We start from the raw sequence: 17339 nt of genomic DNA, 5'->3' as shown, positions 1-17339 counted from the left end.
TCATCGAACTTGGTCCCAGCTTTTCTCCTAAGATCAACATCTTCATCCATCACCTTCCCATCTTCATCCTCCCTCTCCCTCCTCCTCCTCCTCCTCTCCCTCTCCGCCGCTCTCTCCGCCGCCAAAAACCCCTCATTATTCCCTCCCTTCTCCCCTCGCGACGCTTATTTAATCGACTGCGGCTCCCCGTCCCAAACCCGTCTCGACGACGGCCGGATTTTCAAATCCGATCGCGAATCCACTTCTCTCCTTTCCACCGAAGAAGACATTCAAACCTCCGTCGATTCCATTCCCTCAAACGCCGCCGTTTCTCCTCTCTCTTCTTGGTCATTGCCTTTATTTCAATCCGCCAGAATTTTCCCAGGCGATTCCACCTACACTTTCTTCATTTCTCAACCCGGCCGCCATTGGATCCGCCTCTACTTTTACCCTCTTCCTCACCCTAATTACAATCTCTCCGATTCCGCTTTCACCGTCACCACCGATACCTTTGTTCTCCTCCATGATTTCTCAATCAAACCCAATCCCAAAATCGTATTCAAAGAATACCTAATCAACATTACAACCGATCGATTCTCCCTCCGATTCAAACCCAAGAAGAATTCCTTCGCCTTCGTAAACGCCATTGAAATCGTCTCCGCCCCAGATCCTCTGTTATCCGATTCCGCCAACTCTGTTTCTCCGGTGGGATTTTTCAACGGATTGTCGAGTATTGCTCTGCAAATTTGCTACCGGATAAATGTGGGAGGCCCTGAACTTGTTCCTAAAAACGATACACTGTCAAGAACATGGGAAACGGATGATGCTTACAACAAATTTCCACAGGGTTCTAAGAATGTTTCTGTGGCTTTGGACTCCATTAGATACCCTGGAAATGAAATGACACCATTGATTGCTCCGAATTGGGTTTATGCAACTGCAGAGGATCTGCAAGATCCTAAAACGACGCAAGTAAATTTCAACATGAGTTGGAGTTTCAATGTGGAACCGAGTTACTCGTATTTGATCAGACTCCATTTCTGTGATATTGTGAGCAAAGTTCTTAATAATTTGTACTTCAATGTCTACATCAATGGGTTGATGGGTATTGCAGATCTTGATCTCTCTCAGCTCACTGGTGATCTTTCCACTCCTTACTATAGAGACCTTGTTCTCAATGCCTCTGACATCAAGAACAACACCATCATGATTCAGGTTTTTCCTCTTGTTCAGTAATTTTTTGGTTTTTGAAAATTAGCTTATTAAAACTCCTCTTACTACTTTGATGAGTATAAATCTCTCTTTGATAACAATTATAACGCTAATAATTGTTTCTTTGTTTTGTTCTCGTTGAAAACTATGATTAAGAAAGGTTAGTTGTTTGTACATCCCACCAAATTCTCCAATCATAATTTATTACTAGATAAATTCCTTCTTTTTTTAAAGAAATATTTTAATTCTTTTTGTGTGTGACGAAGGTAGAATGCATAAATATTAGTTCATATTGGGTTATTGTTCTTCTTATTGTGGATTGATTTTTTTTTTTAAGTTAATTGAATTATTAGTCAAATTCTAAAATTAAAAACTACTTTTTTTTTTCAGTTTTCAAAACTTTGTTTTTAAAAACATTGATAAAAATTAGGTAATAGAACGAGAAATTTAGAGGTATAATATAGACTTAATTTTTAAAAACTAAAAACTAAACCAACACTAAAAGGGAGATTGATTTTTTGGTTTTTAGTTTTTGAAAGAAAGTCTATAAACATCTCTTTTACCTTTAAATTTTTATTTTGTTAGGTGCTTTTTACTATTATTTTCAAAAACTTAAACACTAATCCAAAAGTAAAAATATTACTAGAATTTTTCATTGATATGCCATATTGCTTTTTCAAAACTAAAAAAAAAAAAAAAAAAAAAAAAAAAAAAAAAAAAAAAAAAAAAAAAGAAAAAAAAAAGTAGTTTTTAAAAACTTATTTTTGGAATTTAAATTTTGGTGGGAATTTGGTTTTTTTTACTTGAAAAAGATGCAAATCGTTATAACAAATCAAGAATAAAGACACTTAATTTTCAAAAACAAAAAATAAAAAATGAAATAGTTATTAACATGGCTTAAGTTCTTAAAAAAAACTTAAAGAAAGATGAAAACCATGATCAAGAAATAATGAGAAAACCAACCTAGTTTTTAAAAACCAAATGGTTATTAAATGGGGTCTAAGCTTTTTAAAAATTGTTTTTGCTTTTAGAATTTGACCAAGAATACGAATATATTTCGAAAACAGAAAACTAAAAACGAAATATTTAGGCCCGTTTGATAATCATTTGATTTTTGAAAATTAAGTCTATAAACACTATTTTCACTTCTAAATTTCTTCATTTATTATCTAGTTATTGGCATTGATATGGGTAAAATAAAACACATAAACACACAGGTTGGTCCATCAAATTTGGATTCAGGGCTTCAAGATGCAATCCTGAATGGAGTGGAAATCATGAAGATGAGTAATGATGCACAAAGCTTGGATGGTCTGTTTTCAGTGGATGGGACATACATGGGAGGTTCAAGATTTGGCACAATGAAGATTGTTGCTGCTGTGGGTCTTGGAATGGGAGCCATTTCCATTGTATTTGTTGTCATAATATTCTTGAGATGGCAGAAAAGGCCTAATGGATGGGACAAGAGAAACAGTTTCTCATCATGGCTTCTTCCTTTGAATACTTCAAATCACACTGCCAGTTTCTTCTCTTCAAAAAGCAGCTCCAGAAGATCATCCACCGTTTTTAGCTCCCGAAGGAGCAAGGCTGCCTTCTCTGCCATTTACTCCAATGTCGGTCTCGGCCGTTTCTTCTCCCTCAATGAGTTACAGGTAATATTCTCCAACATAACTCAATTACGTACCTAAAAAAACTTCTACTATTACAATACTATGAATTGTTTTTCACTTTTAAGATTCGTATTTGACGATCATGTTATTTGTATAGTACTAGAAAATTTTTTACTAGTTTAAAACATATTTCTCAATCTAGAGACTAAATATTTTAATCTCTATCACAACGATATTGTTGGACTTATACATTTTGTCTCTAAACTTGCTTTTAAGATAGTATCTGTTTAGTCTATCTACTTTGAAAAGTTTTAATAGACTTCAATCTAAAATTTTTATACTAAACCATTTTTATAACAAATGAGGTTTCAATTTGTTGTCTCATAGATTTTTGTTTTTAATCTATCTATTTAAAAAGAATGATGTGATGCGTTAATTTTATAAACATGTTGTCCGACATAAAAAGAAAAATGTTGTAAATTTTGTCTCTTAAATTTTTAAGGAGGTTTATTTAGTCTATCTACCTTAATAAGTTTGAATGGACTTTATAACAAGTGATGTATTCAAATTTTTGTAATTTTGTTTCTAATTTATCTATGTAAAACTTATGTGATGTACTCACTATATTATGCATGGTTTATGTGATAGTGGTAATTTTATATAAATTGAAAGTGTGTTTGAGTAGGTATAAATTTAAAAATTTAGAGATTAAATAGATGCAATCTTAAAAAGAAAATTTTCATTCGGACTAAATAGTTATAATCTTAAAAACTTTAGATTTATTAGAAGCTTTTACAATGATTTGATTATCCATACAATCTTTAAATTTCAAAAATCAAATTTACATTTCCATTTGATAAATATTTTATTTGGAATTTTTACTTGTTTTCTCTCGATTTTTCTGTCATTATTTTCACTTTTATTAAATAATCTATGAATTCTCAATCCAAATCTAGAAACAAAAACTATTTTTTTTAGGTTTCAAAAGTTGCTTGATTTTTTAAAACATTTGTAAAGTTTATTAGCTTAATTTTCAAAAATCAAATTATTAGCAAGCGTGCTTAAAATACTTATTTTTCAATATATATATATATATATATTTTAAAAAAATAACTCTAAACTTTAACATTTGTTTGGAACAAATATTCCTAATCTTTTCAAATTTATAATATTATCCTTATCCTTTTATAACTATTTCAAATTGGTAGAAATCATAAAAATTGAGACTTAAAATGGTAACGAAATTAAGTTTGGAAAAGAATATGTTCACTAATCATTTTCACTCCAAACTCAATTTTTCATCTAAGATTGATATAAAAGTCAAATCATAATCATCGAAACATAGCTCAACTGATATATATATGGATGTATTAGTGACTAAAATATCTATTATGTTATGGTTGTAAATTTTCTACCTCTATTGTTGGTACTAAAAAAGAAGGGTTAAATCATAGTCTAAATTCGTAATCTAAGGTTTATAAGTTAAAATATTTAGAAAGATTGGTAGTTTCCGTTGATATATTAAGCAACAGAATTGAATGTGTTGGGTTACAGGCTGCTACGCAGAATTTCGAGGAGAAAGCAGTGATCGGCGTCGGTGGATTCGGCAAAGTCTACGTCGGAGCGTTAGAAGATGGAACCAAAGTGGCGATTAAACGTGGAAACCCTAGTTCTGATCAAGGCATTAACGAGTTCAGAACTGAGATCGAAATGCTCTCTAAACTCCGCCATCGCCATCTCGTTTCTCTAATCGGTTACTGCGACGAGCAATCCGAGATGATTCTGGTTTACGAATACATGGCCAATGGCCCATTTCGAGACCATTTGTATGGCTCTAATCTCCCTCCTTTGTCCTGGAAACAGAGGCTCGAAATCTGCATCGGCGCTGCCCGTGGCCTTCACTATCTCCACACTGGTGCGGCTCAGGGCATAATCCATCGTGATGTCAAGACCACTAACATTCTTCTTGATGAAAATTTTGTCGCCAAAGTTGCTGATTTTGGGCTTTCTAAAGCTGCCCCATCCTTGGAACAGACCCATGTGAGCACTGCAGTCAAAGGAAGTTTTGGTTATCTTGATCCTGAGTACTTTAGACGACAACAACTCACTGAGAAATCCGATGTTTACTCATTTGGGGTTGTTCTTTTTGAGGTTCTATGTGCAAGACAAGTCATTAATCCCACATTGCCGCGTGAGCAGGTTCTTAATCTAACTCTTCTTCCACCCCAACCCTAAAGTTTAAGCTGATAGGTTACATGAATTCATAATTGTTAAGACTCTATGTACAAAAATTTAAGTTGATAGGTTACATGAATTCATAATTGTTAGACTCTATGTACAATTTGAAAATTAGTACAAACCTAACCTAACCATGAATCTATGGACATCAATATTCTCAAACTTTTGGTCTCTCGCATGTTTGTCATAGGGTTGCTAGTGATATGATCGCCTTTTCAGGAGAATGAGTGTTTTTTATGGTTGGCTGGGGTGAGTGCTGTTCTTTGTTTCCTGTGATATTTCGGGGTAGAGAGTTGTTAGATATCATATTTCTCTTTGGGATTCGATCTTGAACACTTTTTATAGCTATTCTATAAGTTCTATTACGTATAGTTGGAATCCTTTCCTTTAGAGGGATTCCTCTATCTCTTGTATGTGCTTGGTTTTTTGTATGCCTTGTGTTTTTTTTTCTTCTTTTTTTTTTTTTTTTATTAAATAAAGTCGTTATTTCTATAAAATATATATATATTAATTAGGGGGAAAATAATTTTCAAGATGCTTAGGATTTGCTTTGGATTTAGATTAAGTTTAGAGGACGAGCTGCGAGACCCAAGTTTAATGGGAGAAACTAAGAGGCTTGACTAGTAGGTAAACTATTTTAAGTCTCTACACGATTATCCTTAATTTGCCAACCTATATCTTCACCTCAAATACAGTTTTCTCAAACTAGACCTCTAATTTAAACTTTAGGCTTATTAATCATAAGCCGAATGTTGAATATGTGCCATAAACGCCTTCTATAGAGTTTGAATATAGGACCTTTTGTTTTAATACCATTTTGAGTTGTTGGACTTGAAAGTCATAGCTCACAGTATATTTAATCATTTATTCGTATTCTTAGCGCAGGTAAATTTGGCAGAGTGGGCAATGCAGAATTACAGAAAAGGAAAGCTAGAGAAGATAATTGATCCTCAAATTAGCAGCTCAATTGTAGAGGGGTCACTGAAGAAATTTGTAGAAGCAGCAGAGAAATGCTTGGCTGAATATGGGGTTGATAGGCCAAGCATGGGAGATGTTCTATGGAATTTAGAATACGCTTTGCAGCTACAAGAGGCAGTGTCAGAACTCGAGGACCCTGACGAAGACAAATGTGAAGGCCTTGTGGCTTTGGACACACCAAATGACAATGAACCAAAAGGAGGTACAAGTGCTTCTGTAAGTGATGATACTTCTGAAGTTTCAGTTAGTGCTCCTTTGTTTTCAGAAGTTCAAAATTTTCAAGGAAGATGATGGATTTTTACTTGGGAGTTGTTAAATTTTAACAAACACCCTCTTCACTGATACATTCTCAGCTTGAGAAGTTGGTCAGAATTAGAGTCTTGACCACCTAAAATGCCAGTTGACTGCCAAATCAAGAATTTGAAGTTTATACATCTTGTTGTGTAGATTTTTATCACTGTTTTTTCTTTGTTTCTTAATTTATTTTAATTTGTTTTCAATCAAGTTTGAATCTTCTGCCACTTTCTGATCCTCCTCTGTGTATATTTATCTTCTGTTGTCTCAGTTCATAAAGATTCCTAGAAGGTAATATCAGTATCATTTTTTCATCCTTGTTTCTTGAATATATGCCATCAAGTTTCAATACGGAGACACGGCCTTACTTGAACAGGATTTGTTCTATAGATTGTATAACTGTGTCCTTGAGTTCTAAATTTCAATACAAGACGTATTGTCTGGAGGAAAATTATATATTTCATTATAAAAGACGATGAAATGTGAATTCCCTTTTCCTTTTTTTTTTTTAATTGCTTTTTGTCCCAACTAATATTTTGGTGCAGAAAGCCACCAAATTAGGCAAAACCTGGGAAAATCTTGCTCTCATTCAGGCATGCCACAACATGTAAAGAATTTGGTGGGTGTTGGATTCATAGGTAATGGCTCCAAATTACTTTGTAAGTTATTGGATCTTGCATACCTTAGTAGGATAATGACTCCATTGCATTTTATGAAACGCAACCTTGTGTTTCCTTTCTTCTCAATTCTGTTATTACATATACCCTAAATTGAGCTTTTGCTATTGGGCTGGACCATCTTGTAATTGATGCCCAAAATTGGATTACTTGTCTAATCAGAGTTTTGAGATTGTAGCAAGAGTTTAGAGAATTGGAAGGAAGTTTGAAGGATTTTTTTTTCCCTACCACTACTGACTGATTGAGGGATTTGAATCATACACCTCGTGGTTATTTATACACTCGTATGCTAATTGAGCTATGTTTCCGTTAACAAATAAAGTTGGAGTTGAAGTTACTTCCAATGAAGTTATAATAGGGTATTTATAAGAAGAATGACCAATAGTTTCACTTTTACTTTTAGGATGAGAGTAAAATTGAGTTTTCGTAATCTTAAATAAGTTAGGATTTGATCTTATTGGTCACATCACCATTTTGTTAGATAATCAATGGAAAAGTGTCGTGGAGGTCGAAATATTTCCAAACTCAAATCTCAGAAGTTAAAATGTTGATATGAAAAACTCATGGACTAAATTGTTATCAAACTTTCTCAAAAATCAAAAGTATTATTTTTTCTAAATTTTTTTCAATCTAGCACTTTACGTTTTAATATTCTTCAATGATAAACTTACATGTCACGAATATTGATACTTAGTATGTCTAAAAATTAGTTGGGAAAATTTACAATTCTTTAATTGAATTTCTCAGTTGGTAGGAATTCATTTTTTTTTTCTTTTAGGTGTCGAATTCCTCTAAATTTTTACCATTAGGTAATCTAATTTCTCTTCAAATTTTCTTAAAGTATGGCATAAACATCGTGTAAACTTTATCATCAACTAATTTTAAGATTTCACTTATTTGAAGGGTATAGTTGAAAAATATTAAAATACAAGGGACTGAATTGAAACTTTTTAAATAAATATACATCAAATTGAGAAAATACTCCAACAGTGTATATATATGTATATATATATATATATATATATATATAATAATTGAAAACATAACATTTAAAAAAAGAAAGAAAATAAAACTTATCAATTATTTCATTGATTTGAAAACACTGTTTTTTATTTTCGTTTGAAAACACTTTCTGTAGCAATTATTGATTTATATAATTTTTATTTTTTTGCGATGATTGATTTATATAATTGAAGATTCAATTAATTGTTAATTTAAAAATTATAGCTACCATTGATTGAAATATGTATTTAAAATTTTAAATTTGTTTCCACGCTATCCACCTCTCTTCTGTTTATTTATTTATTTATTTTTCTAAGCTTTTATTATGCTATAATAGACTACTAGCAGTGGATTCAAAATTTTATAGAATGCTTGCGTATTCATTACTAGTCTAGTTCTGGAAATTAGTTCAGCATGGAAAAATATTACACACCTTTAATAAAGATTATTTTAATTGATTTATGAATAAAGTTTTTATTTGTAATCCATACAAAATACCGAAGTAAATTTGTTTTTTTTTTAAAAAAAAAAAATGCTACAAGTTAATTTCAAGTTTTTTTTACAAACATCAACAAGGGAACTAAACTATTAAGGGCGGTTTGTTCTTTGGAAATGTAGATATCTGGAATTTTACATGTCTGTAGATGTCTGACATCTTTAGATTACCATATTTATTTTGTAGAAGTATTTTTACAGATACTTGGGAATATTTTGATAACTGCATTTGTTTCGTAGGATTTCGTAGGATTTCTATTCGGTAATGTCTTAAATTTACATAAAGTTCAAAAAATACCCTTACGACTATTTATTAATTTATATTTAATATGATATAATTTGAATTTATATAATATTTTTGCTTTTATCTATTTGAATTTCTTTTAAAATTAATACAATTTATATTATTTTTATATGTTATTTTTCACAACAAAATAATGTATCATAATTTAGAATTTGTATAAAAATAAATATAAATTTGAATATATTGCTAAAAAAATAGTAAGAATTACGATATAATTAAAAATATATGATATACAAGTTGACAGTATTTCTTTTAATTATATAATACAAATGAAGATTAATATATGTATGTAAAATGAAATAAAAAAGAATGACAAAAATATAAAATGGGGATGCCCTCAACTCGGGAATCTGAAAAACTCGTGTTTCAGAAGGGCATCTAAAACTCATGCCCTCCATTCTTGCATTTTAGGATATCCAGAAATCTTCAGATGTTGAGGCATCTTACAATACCTTACAACAAACAAAATAATTTAGATGTTCACTTCATGAAAATCTAAGATACCCCGAAATGAATTGTCCCTGGAGAGTTTGTAAACCCCTATAAATAGCCAAGGAAATTCATGAAGGAAAATTTTCACCCAAATGTTCGAGTGCTTTAAATGTGGTGTTTTTCTTTTTAGTTTACTTAGGGAAAATAGATTAAGCTAAAACGTTGTTTAGAATGAAGAATATTAACAAACTTCATAGTTACTGATATACTTGCATCTCAATTTACTTTTTTTTTTGGGTAATAATATCAATTCGTTGAATAGGTTGCATTAGATAAAATTGAGAGTAAAAGAGATCAAAATAATAAAAGTGAGATTATTTAGATTAGGTTCTAGTGTATTCACATAATAATAATAATAATAACAATAAATATAAGTTTTGAAGTCAAACAAGGTATTAAATTCTTTTTAGTCAACGGTATAAAATAAGCAACGGAATTAATACGAAATGATAAGTTTTGAAACTTACTGCCTGTTGAGTTGACTAAAAAAAATGTTTTTCAAAAAAAGTAATTTTTATTTAAATTCTTAAAAAATAGTTTAAAGTAATTTTTAAAATGTTTCAAAAGTTATTTTAGGTGATTATTACTTAATTAAATTTTCATAATAATTTATTTTTAAAATCAAATACTTGAAAAATTAAAGCAAATGCATTCCTAATTTAAATCATCAAAACTCAAAATATTGTAATTATAATACTTAAAAAATAGTATAAAATAGTAGCTCTTTTCTCATTGCAATGCTTAAAAATACGAGAGATCTCTAAGATAGATTATAACATTATGTGACCATTTTGTTTTTTACTTTTTTCTAAATTAAGTCTATAAATACTCTTTTCACAACTAAATTTCTTACTTTGTCATCTACCATTTACCAATATTTTCTAAAATCAAATCAAATTTTATATACTAAAAAAAGTTGTTTTAAATACTTATTTTTGTGTTTTGAACTTGTATAAGAACTCAACTCTTTTACTTCTTAAATATGTAAACTAATGTAAAATTGAGGTACTTAATTTTTAAAATTCAAATGGTTATCCAAAGTTATATTCGATAATATGTTAAACAGATTAGTTCAATAATCAAAATTGAGAATATTAATTTTTAAATTTACAATAATTGATATAAAAATTTAATTAATTCATTCAATATATAGAAGGAGGAATAATTAGTTCCTTTAATTATGGTAAGAAATGGAAGGAAAAGTTATTATTTGTTTTTTTTTTTAATTTCTTTCATAGGCTCTTTGATGTTATTTACTTGTGAGTTATGAGCAATTTAAATTATAATCATTGATACGAGTGAATTTGAACATATTGATCAAAGGTGAGAAAAAGACCAACAAGATAAGTTGGAGATAAAGTGATTGATCAAATAAGTCCTAACTTATGTAAGATAAGAAACTTCATCTCATCCTAATCTTAAAGGGTCGTTTGGTTAGAGGATTTTTGTTTTCTACTTGGGAATTGGCTCGGACATACAAAACTCATATTTGTTTCATAGTTTTCAACACTTTTCCTGAAAATAAGCTCCCAGACATCCCCATTTACCATAGACAAGAGTTTTTTATTTCCTTCCACAATTGTGGGTATTGCACTGATGGGTTTAGAAAAAAGAAAAAAAAAAAAGCAACAGGAAAAACGATTTAGGCTTTTGCAAACAAAATAGTCTGGCCTGAATAGACAAATACCACTTACTTCTTTCAGCTGGAAATTGATTCTATGTGCTAAAAGTACAATCCTCGTGAAGAAGAATCTTCACCATACACGTTGATGACCCTGATTAACTTTGAGCACTCACAGAAAAGAAAGAACTTTAATGACTAACAAAATCTTTCTTTCATGTAGAAAAAACCGAGAGAAGAAAAAGAAGAACAAAGCAAAATGCTGCCGAAATTCTACAAGATTGTTGAGGAGTTGAAGAATATGAGCAAGAAGATGAAGAAGATGAAAAGGAGAAGAAGGAACACCAAAGATTTACGTGGTTCGGCCAAACTTAACCTACATCCACGGAGAGAAGTTGATTATTGGAGCTACAAGGGTTATACACAGATAAGTTTCTGTCTATTTATTCTCTAGTTGTAATTTTTCTCTCTTAAGTGTACAAGTATGATTATAAAAAATATTTATAGACAGTCTTGTATAACTGAATCAACAACCTTTGAAGTTGTTTTTCACTGCTTTAATAACAATGGGTTTCCTCTTTTCCTCTCTCCATATGTTATTTCATTATATATATATATATATATATAAAAATTGATATATAGTTAATTAATTAATTAGGGAACTTTTTAAATATAAAAAAAATATTTAAAAATATTTATACTTTATAGCAAAAGATTCTAAAAGTGCTTATACTTTTGCTATAAAGTGTAAATATTTCTTGGATTTTTTTATTTATAAAAATTTTCCTAATTATATTAATATTCATCGAACAAAATTAATATAAAATTTATTTTAATAAATCGATAATAATCTATAAAAATATTTACTTAATTTATTTTTACAATAAAATTATATTAAATAAATGCTAATTAATTAATTAGCTAACGATGTCTTGAATATATTTAATTAATAAATCATGATTAGTTAAATTTAGTTACTAAAATATTTATTATTTGATAATAATAATTGATTAATTATTGTTTTTTTTATAATCAAGCAATTGTTTGTAGAGATCAATTTTAACTTGATCTTTCATTATAAACATATAATTATTATTGATTATTTATAATCAGTTAATTGTTTATTGTGCTTAATTTTTTTTATTTCGTTCATTATTAACATATCATATTTATAAAAAAAAAATTTAGTATTCTTTATTAATATTATTTTTATTAACATATCATATTTTTCTCTCATTTCTTACTTTATATATTGTTTATTAAAATTAAGATTACTAATGTTGAACTTATTAACTATACAAATATTAAGTATTAATAATTAATACGAAATTAAGATATTTTTAAAATAAATTACTCAATTTTTAAATATTTATAATTAAAATTATCATTGATTCTTAATTAATTAACTTTTTATCGATATATTGAATGATATTTATTTTTTAGTTAATTAATCTACTATAATTATATAAGATTGTCATGTTTAATTTCGTAAATTAAATACAAACATAGTCACATTTGATTCCTAAACATAATTTTTTTTTCATAAAATTCTATTTTTTATGCACAACCAAACACAGTCACATTTGATTCCTAAACACCCTATTTCAGGCATCATATTCTCAAGTATTCTTTTAAAACTTTGAACCAAACGACCCTAAGAGGAAAAGGATAAATTGTACTTATAAATATATTATTATAACTTCATTAGAGTGAACTTCATGACTTTTTTCTTTACTTTGCATATCTTTTTCTAAAAAATTATAAATTTACAATTATTGCCACGTGAAGATAAAATAGATATCAACCATCATAAATATATATGGTTTATTTTCAAATATAGAAAAAATAGACCAAAATATTTATAAATATAGCAAAATTTCACTGTCTATTTACGATAGACTGCAATAAACCACGAAGACTACTATTGTATCTATGATAGATGCAGATAGTAGTCAATTCAGTCAATCGTAAATAAACTGTAATATTTTGGTATTATTTATAAATATTTTCATATATATTAATATGTTGACAAAATTTTTAATTAAAACAATAATAATCGTGGATAATGTTTAATTTATTTCGTTAATATTTTATTTGATATCAATATTTTTTTATTTTAACAATTTATTTGTATTAAGCAATAATAAAACATTACATAAATTAAACATTTTAATACAGGATTTATTGGAGCAACAATCATTAAAGTAAAATAAAACTACATCAATTAAAAAGTTTGCTTTTCTTTTTATTAGTAGAAGATAGATCAATTGTATTTAAATATGTTATACTATAAAAATATTTTATTTAAATTAACATTAAATAGAAAAGTTTACTTTTGAAAAATATACTAAAATTAGTCCTTTTGCTTTGGAAAACTCATTCCGTTTCCATTCTTATACTTTCGAAATATCAAAATTTAGATTTAGTTTGAGATTTTTGTAGCTTCTAAAATAATTGCATGTAATTGGGTTTTTAGAAAAATCAACTGTGTCAAATGAAGTGAAACAATATTTGATAAATTTTAATTTTAAATTCCAAAATATTAGTTACGATATTTGATAAATTAATTCTACATTGGTGGAATTTAGTTATATGAATCAAAATAGACTTATTATTTCAATTATCTTCATATTAGTTAATTAAGTTATAATAAAGCATTGAGTTCTTTTAAGTTTCTTTTTTCTTTATCGAAATTGATTAAATAATTATTATTATTTTCGTGCAAGAAAATATGTCTCATAGTGGAACGACTAATAAAGGAAAAAATCATAATAAACTAGCCCTAGAGATTAAATATAAAATTTATTGAAAATATAGGGATCAACTAATATTTTGACAATAATAAAAAGTTAGCGTGACCTACATAATAAAGAATATGAGAATGAGTTTTATTACTTATTTCGAAGATCCCCATTTTTTTAAGGAGCGATTCTTAAATTGTATTACAATTCCAAAACATCATCATAAAAATTAAAAAGTTTTATTCTAATTCCTTTTTCTTATTTGTGAAAAGTAAATGAATTCTTAAAAAGTATACCTATAAAGAAAGTAGTAAAGTGAAGTATGACAATAACAATAATATACCAAAATTGTTGTAAAATCAAACAATATGTACACAAATTAGCCCTAGGGGTTGGGTTGTCCCATGTTTGGTAATCAACTATATCCATAAAAAATTATGTAATTAAATTAAGCAAAATAAAAATATACCTAACTTCTTTTTTTTTTTTTTTTTTTTTTTTTTTTTTTAAATTTTAAAATTTGTCCTTTTGATAAGGTGAGATCTAAATCTACCATCCACCATCGGAACATAGGTCAAAAGCGTTTTCTACCAAATTAACTTTTGCATCTTCCATCATCACCCTCTTAATTATTCCCCTTTTTAACGAATAAAATAGTTATTCAACAATGTCTTTCATTTATTCCTCTGTCATTACATTACGATCTTTTATCGAATCTCTATTTCTCTTTCATTGTTCGGACCTGTTTGGAATGACTAGAGAAAAATGTATTTTTCGAAAAAAAAATCAATTTTATTTAAACTCTTTTGATAAAAAGGAGTTAAAATGCAATTTGAGAGTATTTCAAAAGCTAACTTAAGTGGGTGTCAAAAGTTTTAGTTTTTTTCTAAGATGACTTGTTTTCAAAATTAAACAATTAAAAAGTTATACCAATTATGTCATTCATCTTATTTGGTCGGAAGAAATGATTCATCGAAATATTAAATATGCAAGAGCCTCCTAAAAAACTAGTCTTTCAACCTTAATTAACCAAACATATTAGTTTCAGTTCCACGATAGAAAATAACAAAAAAAAGAAAAAGAAAAAGAAAAAAAAGAAATACAGTACAATTTAGCTAAAGTATTATTGATTTTTTTTTTCATATAGATTAAATCATATAAGGTTATAATTTTAAAATTTATGCATCTTTGATAATGAATATAAGTTATATTAAAAGAAATAAATATAAACAAAGGGAAGGAATCTTCCACTTTCTTGGAGTTTAGCTATAGTCTTGGCTCCATTTATCGAATCACTTTAATAAATGGATAGAGTCGATGGCTTCTTCTCTTTTTTTCTTTTTTTTAATATAAATTATTTTTCTGAAGATAGGATTTTGATGGCTTTATTCAATAATTTTTTCAATGTATTTCTGTTGGGATCCACTTTATTGATGATGGCTGCGATCTGGCTTTCAGTTAAATTTATGTTTAATTACTTCATTCAAATTAACATCTAATTAATATTTGAATTTTTGAATCTTCCCAATCCTGTTTAATTAAATCTTATTTTATCCACATTTTTTATAATGATTTACATCTTTTTATAAGTATAATGGTTGAATTCTTTGTCAAACTTCAAAAACAAAAACACATTTTCCAAAGTTTTTTTTTTAATTCTAAAAATTTGCTTGATTTTTTAAATCATTGGTGAAAAGTAGTGTCCATATACTTAATTTTCAAAAACAAAAATTATTACCAAATTAGATCTAAGAAAACAGTTGCAATTCATATTTAAAACCCACAAAATCTCACCAAAGCCACCTAAAAAAAAAGTTATTCTTGTCACAAAATCTCACCAAATTAGCCAACAAAATTATCATACAAATTTTTTTAAATGAATAAAGAATAATAGAAGAAGACAATAAGAAAATTTGCTCAATTTTAGTGGAAAATTCTCTACTTCTATTTTATTCTTACATTTTGCTCTTATTTATCAAATTATGCATAAATGGTCTTAAAATAAAAATCGATCTAAATTATTTGCTCATGAAAGCATAGGACTCAATTTATCTAGCTTAAAGTTTGGTGGATAAATTAATTTTCCCCCTTAAAAAATAATTTTTTTTTTTAAAAAAAAAACAAGATTCATAGACGAAATTAAATAGCCTCTAATTTTCATAATTAACGATAATGACATTGATGATGACTTGTGTTATGGGTCATGGTTGATTGATAGATGAAGCATTAGGTAATCAATCTCTCTCTTTATCCCTTGGTTTCAAAGTCCTCCCAAATCATAATTATTAAAAATTATTTATTTTTATTTATAAAAAAAAAAAGGTTGCGTAAAACTATTATAAACAAATGGGAGAAAAAGAGTGGATTAGAAGCAATTCAAAAGAAGGAACTCAAAATTGAATCATCAAGCAAAGAGGATGAACTGAAAGCCAATTCTCAAGCCTAAAGGAAATTCCAAAAAGCTAACTTTTTTTCTCCTTCCCCTGTTGCTTGTTTAGGTATGGAAGAATCAACATCTTCTTCATATGCTAAATAATGCACAATCACAAATCACTTAATTAATTAAACCCATTTCATTCCCAATCCCAAATCCCAAAACCCATTTCTTCTTTGATTCAATTCAATGGAGGAACCCAAAAAGCTCATCAGATCATCAATTTACAGTTTCCTTCAGAATTATCAGTTCTTCACCTCCATTGCAGCTGTTCTTGCATTTCCTTATGCCATTTCTCTTCTTCTTTCACAAACTCTTCTTCTTTCTTCTTCTTCTTCTTCTTCTTCTTCTTCTCTTCTTTCATTTACTTTTGATCATTTGAGAACTCTTTTTGGTGCTGCTGGAATCCCCATTTCTTCAAAATTCTTCTCAATTTTCATTCTAAAACTCTCTCAAACCATTGCTTCTTCCATCTATTCTCTGCCATTTTCTCTCACTTTCCTTTTGATTTCAAAAGCTTGTGTAATTCAAGCTCTCAATCACCAAAAACCCAATTTGGTGCCTTCATTTTCTTCCATTCCATCCCTTTTTAATCCCCTGTTCTTGACCCATCTCTGCAATTTGTTCATATTCATCTCTGCAAATTCAACAGTGTTTTTTATGCTATTTTTCGCCTTCAATTTTCTCGAGGAATTTGGGTATTTTTCCCCCAATTGCCTTCTGTTGGTTTCTGTTCTTGGGGCTTTTCTGTATTCAACTGCAATTGCCAAAGCCATCATAATTTGCAATTTAGCATCGGTTTTGTCGGCCATGGAGAGAAAAGGAGGATTCATGGCGATTCTTAAAGCTTGTGTTTTGATTCAGGGGAGAAGCGCCACGGCGCTATTGGTGGCTCTTCCTTTTAATCTGGGAATGGCAGCCATTGAAGCTCTGTTTCAGTACAGAATAGTTCGAGTTTACCATTCCAGAGGAAAATTGGGGTCTTCCATGGTGGTGGAAGGAATGTTCGTTGCTTATTTGTACTCTGTTTTTGTTGTCCTCGACGCCATTGTTAACACCCTGTTCTTCAAAAGTTGCAGAGTGGGATCTCGAATGGGTGTGGAAGGCAAAAGCTCTTTTAGCTTTTGGATTGCTGAGAAGGAGAATGAAGATTTCCCCCATTTGAAGGGATTTGAAGAACTTCCATGAGAGAAAATTGAATTGAAACAGAGACTCTCTTGTTAATTTTTACTCTGGGGAGTCGGGAACAACTCATGAGCTTG

At 28.9% G+C, this 17339-nt stretch overlaps 2 protein-coding genes across 2 annotated transcripts in view; both read left to right on the top strand.

The window, feature by feature from the left end:
* Positions 1–6625, top strand: part of LOC120071221 (probable receptor-like protein kinase At5g61350) — a 6726-nt gene extending 101 nt beyond the window's left edge. Inside the window, exons 2-5 of the mRNA XM_039023352.1 lie at positions 20–1194; positions 2409–2843; positions 4356–5000; positions 5925–6625. Of these exons, the coding sequence (XP_038879280.1) occupies positions 20–1194; positions 2409–2843; positions 4356–5000; positions 5925–6308 (2639 nt within the window). The 3' untranslated portion in view covers positions 6309–6625. The remainder of the gene's footprint in view (positions 1–19; positions 1195–2408; positions 2844–4355; positions 5001–5924) is intronic.
* Positions 6626–16887: 10262 nt separating this feature from the next.
* LOC120071218 lies at positions 16888–17265 on the top strand. Its single transcript, XM_039023347.1, has one exon. The coding sequence runs from the start codon at positions 16888–16890 to the stop codon at positions 17263–17265; it is 378 nt and encodes a 125-aa protein (XP_038879275.1).
* Positions 17266–17339: the final 74 nt, after the last annotated feature.

Source organism: Benincasa hispida, chromosome 2 (genome assembly GCF_009727055.1).
Source record: "Benincasa hispida cultivar B227 chromosome 2, ASM972705v1, whole genome shotgun sequence".
NCBI classification, from domain to species: Eukaryota; Viridiplantae; Streptophyta; class Magnoliopsida; order Cucurbitales; family Cucurbitaceae; genus Benincasa; species Benincasa hispida.
Note: the sequence above shows the minus strand (reverse complement) of the source record. Positions and strands in the feature narration are given on the sequence as shown.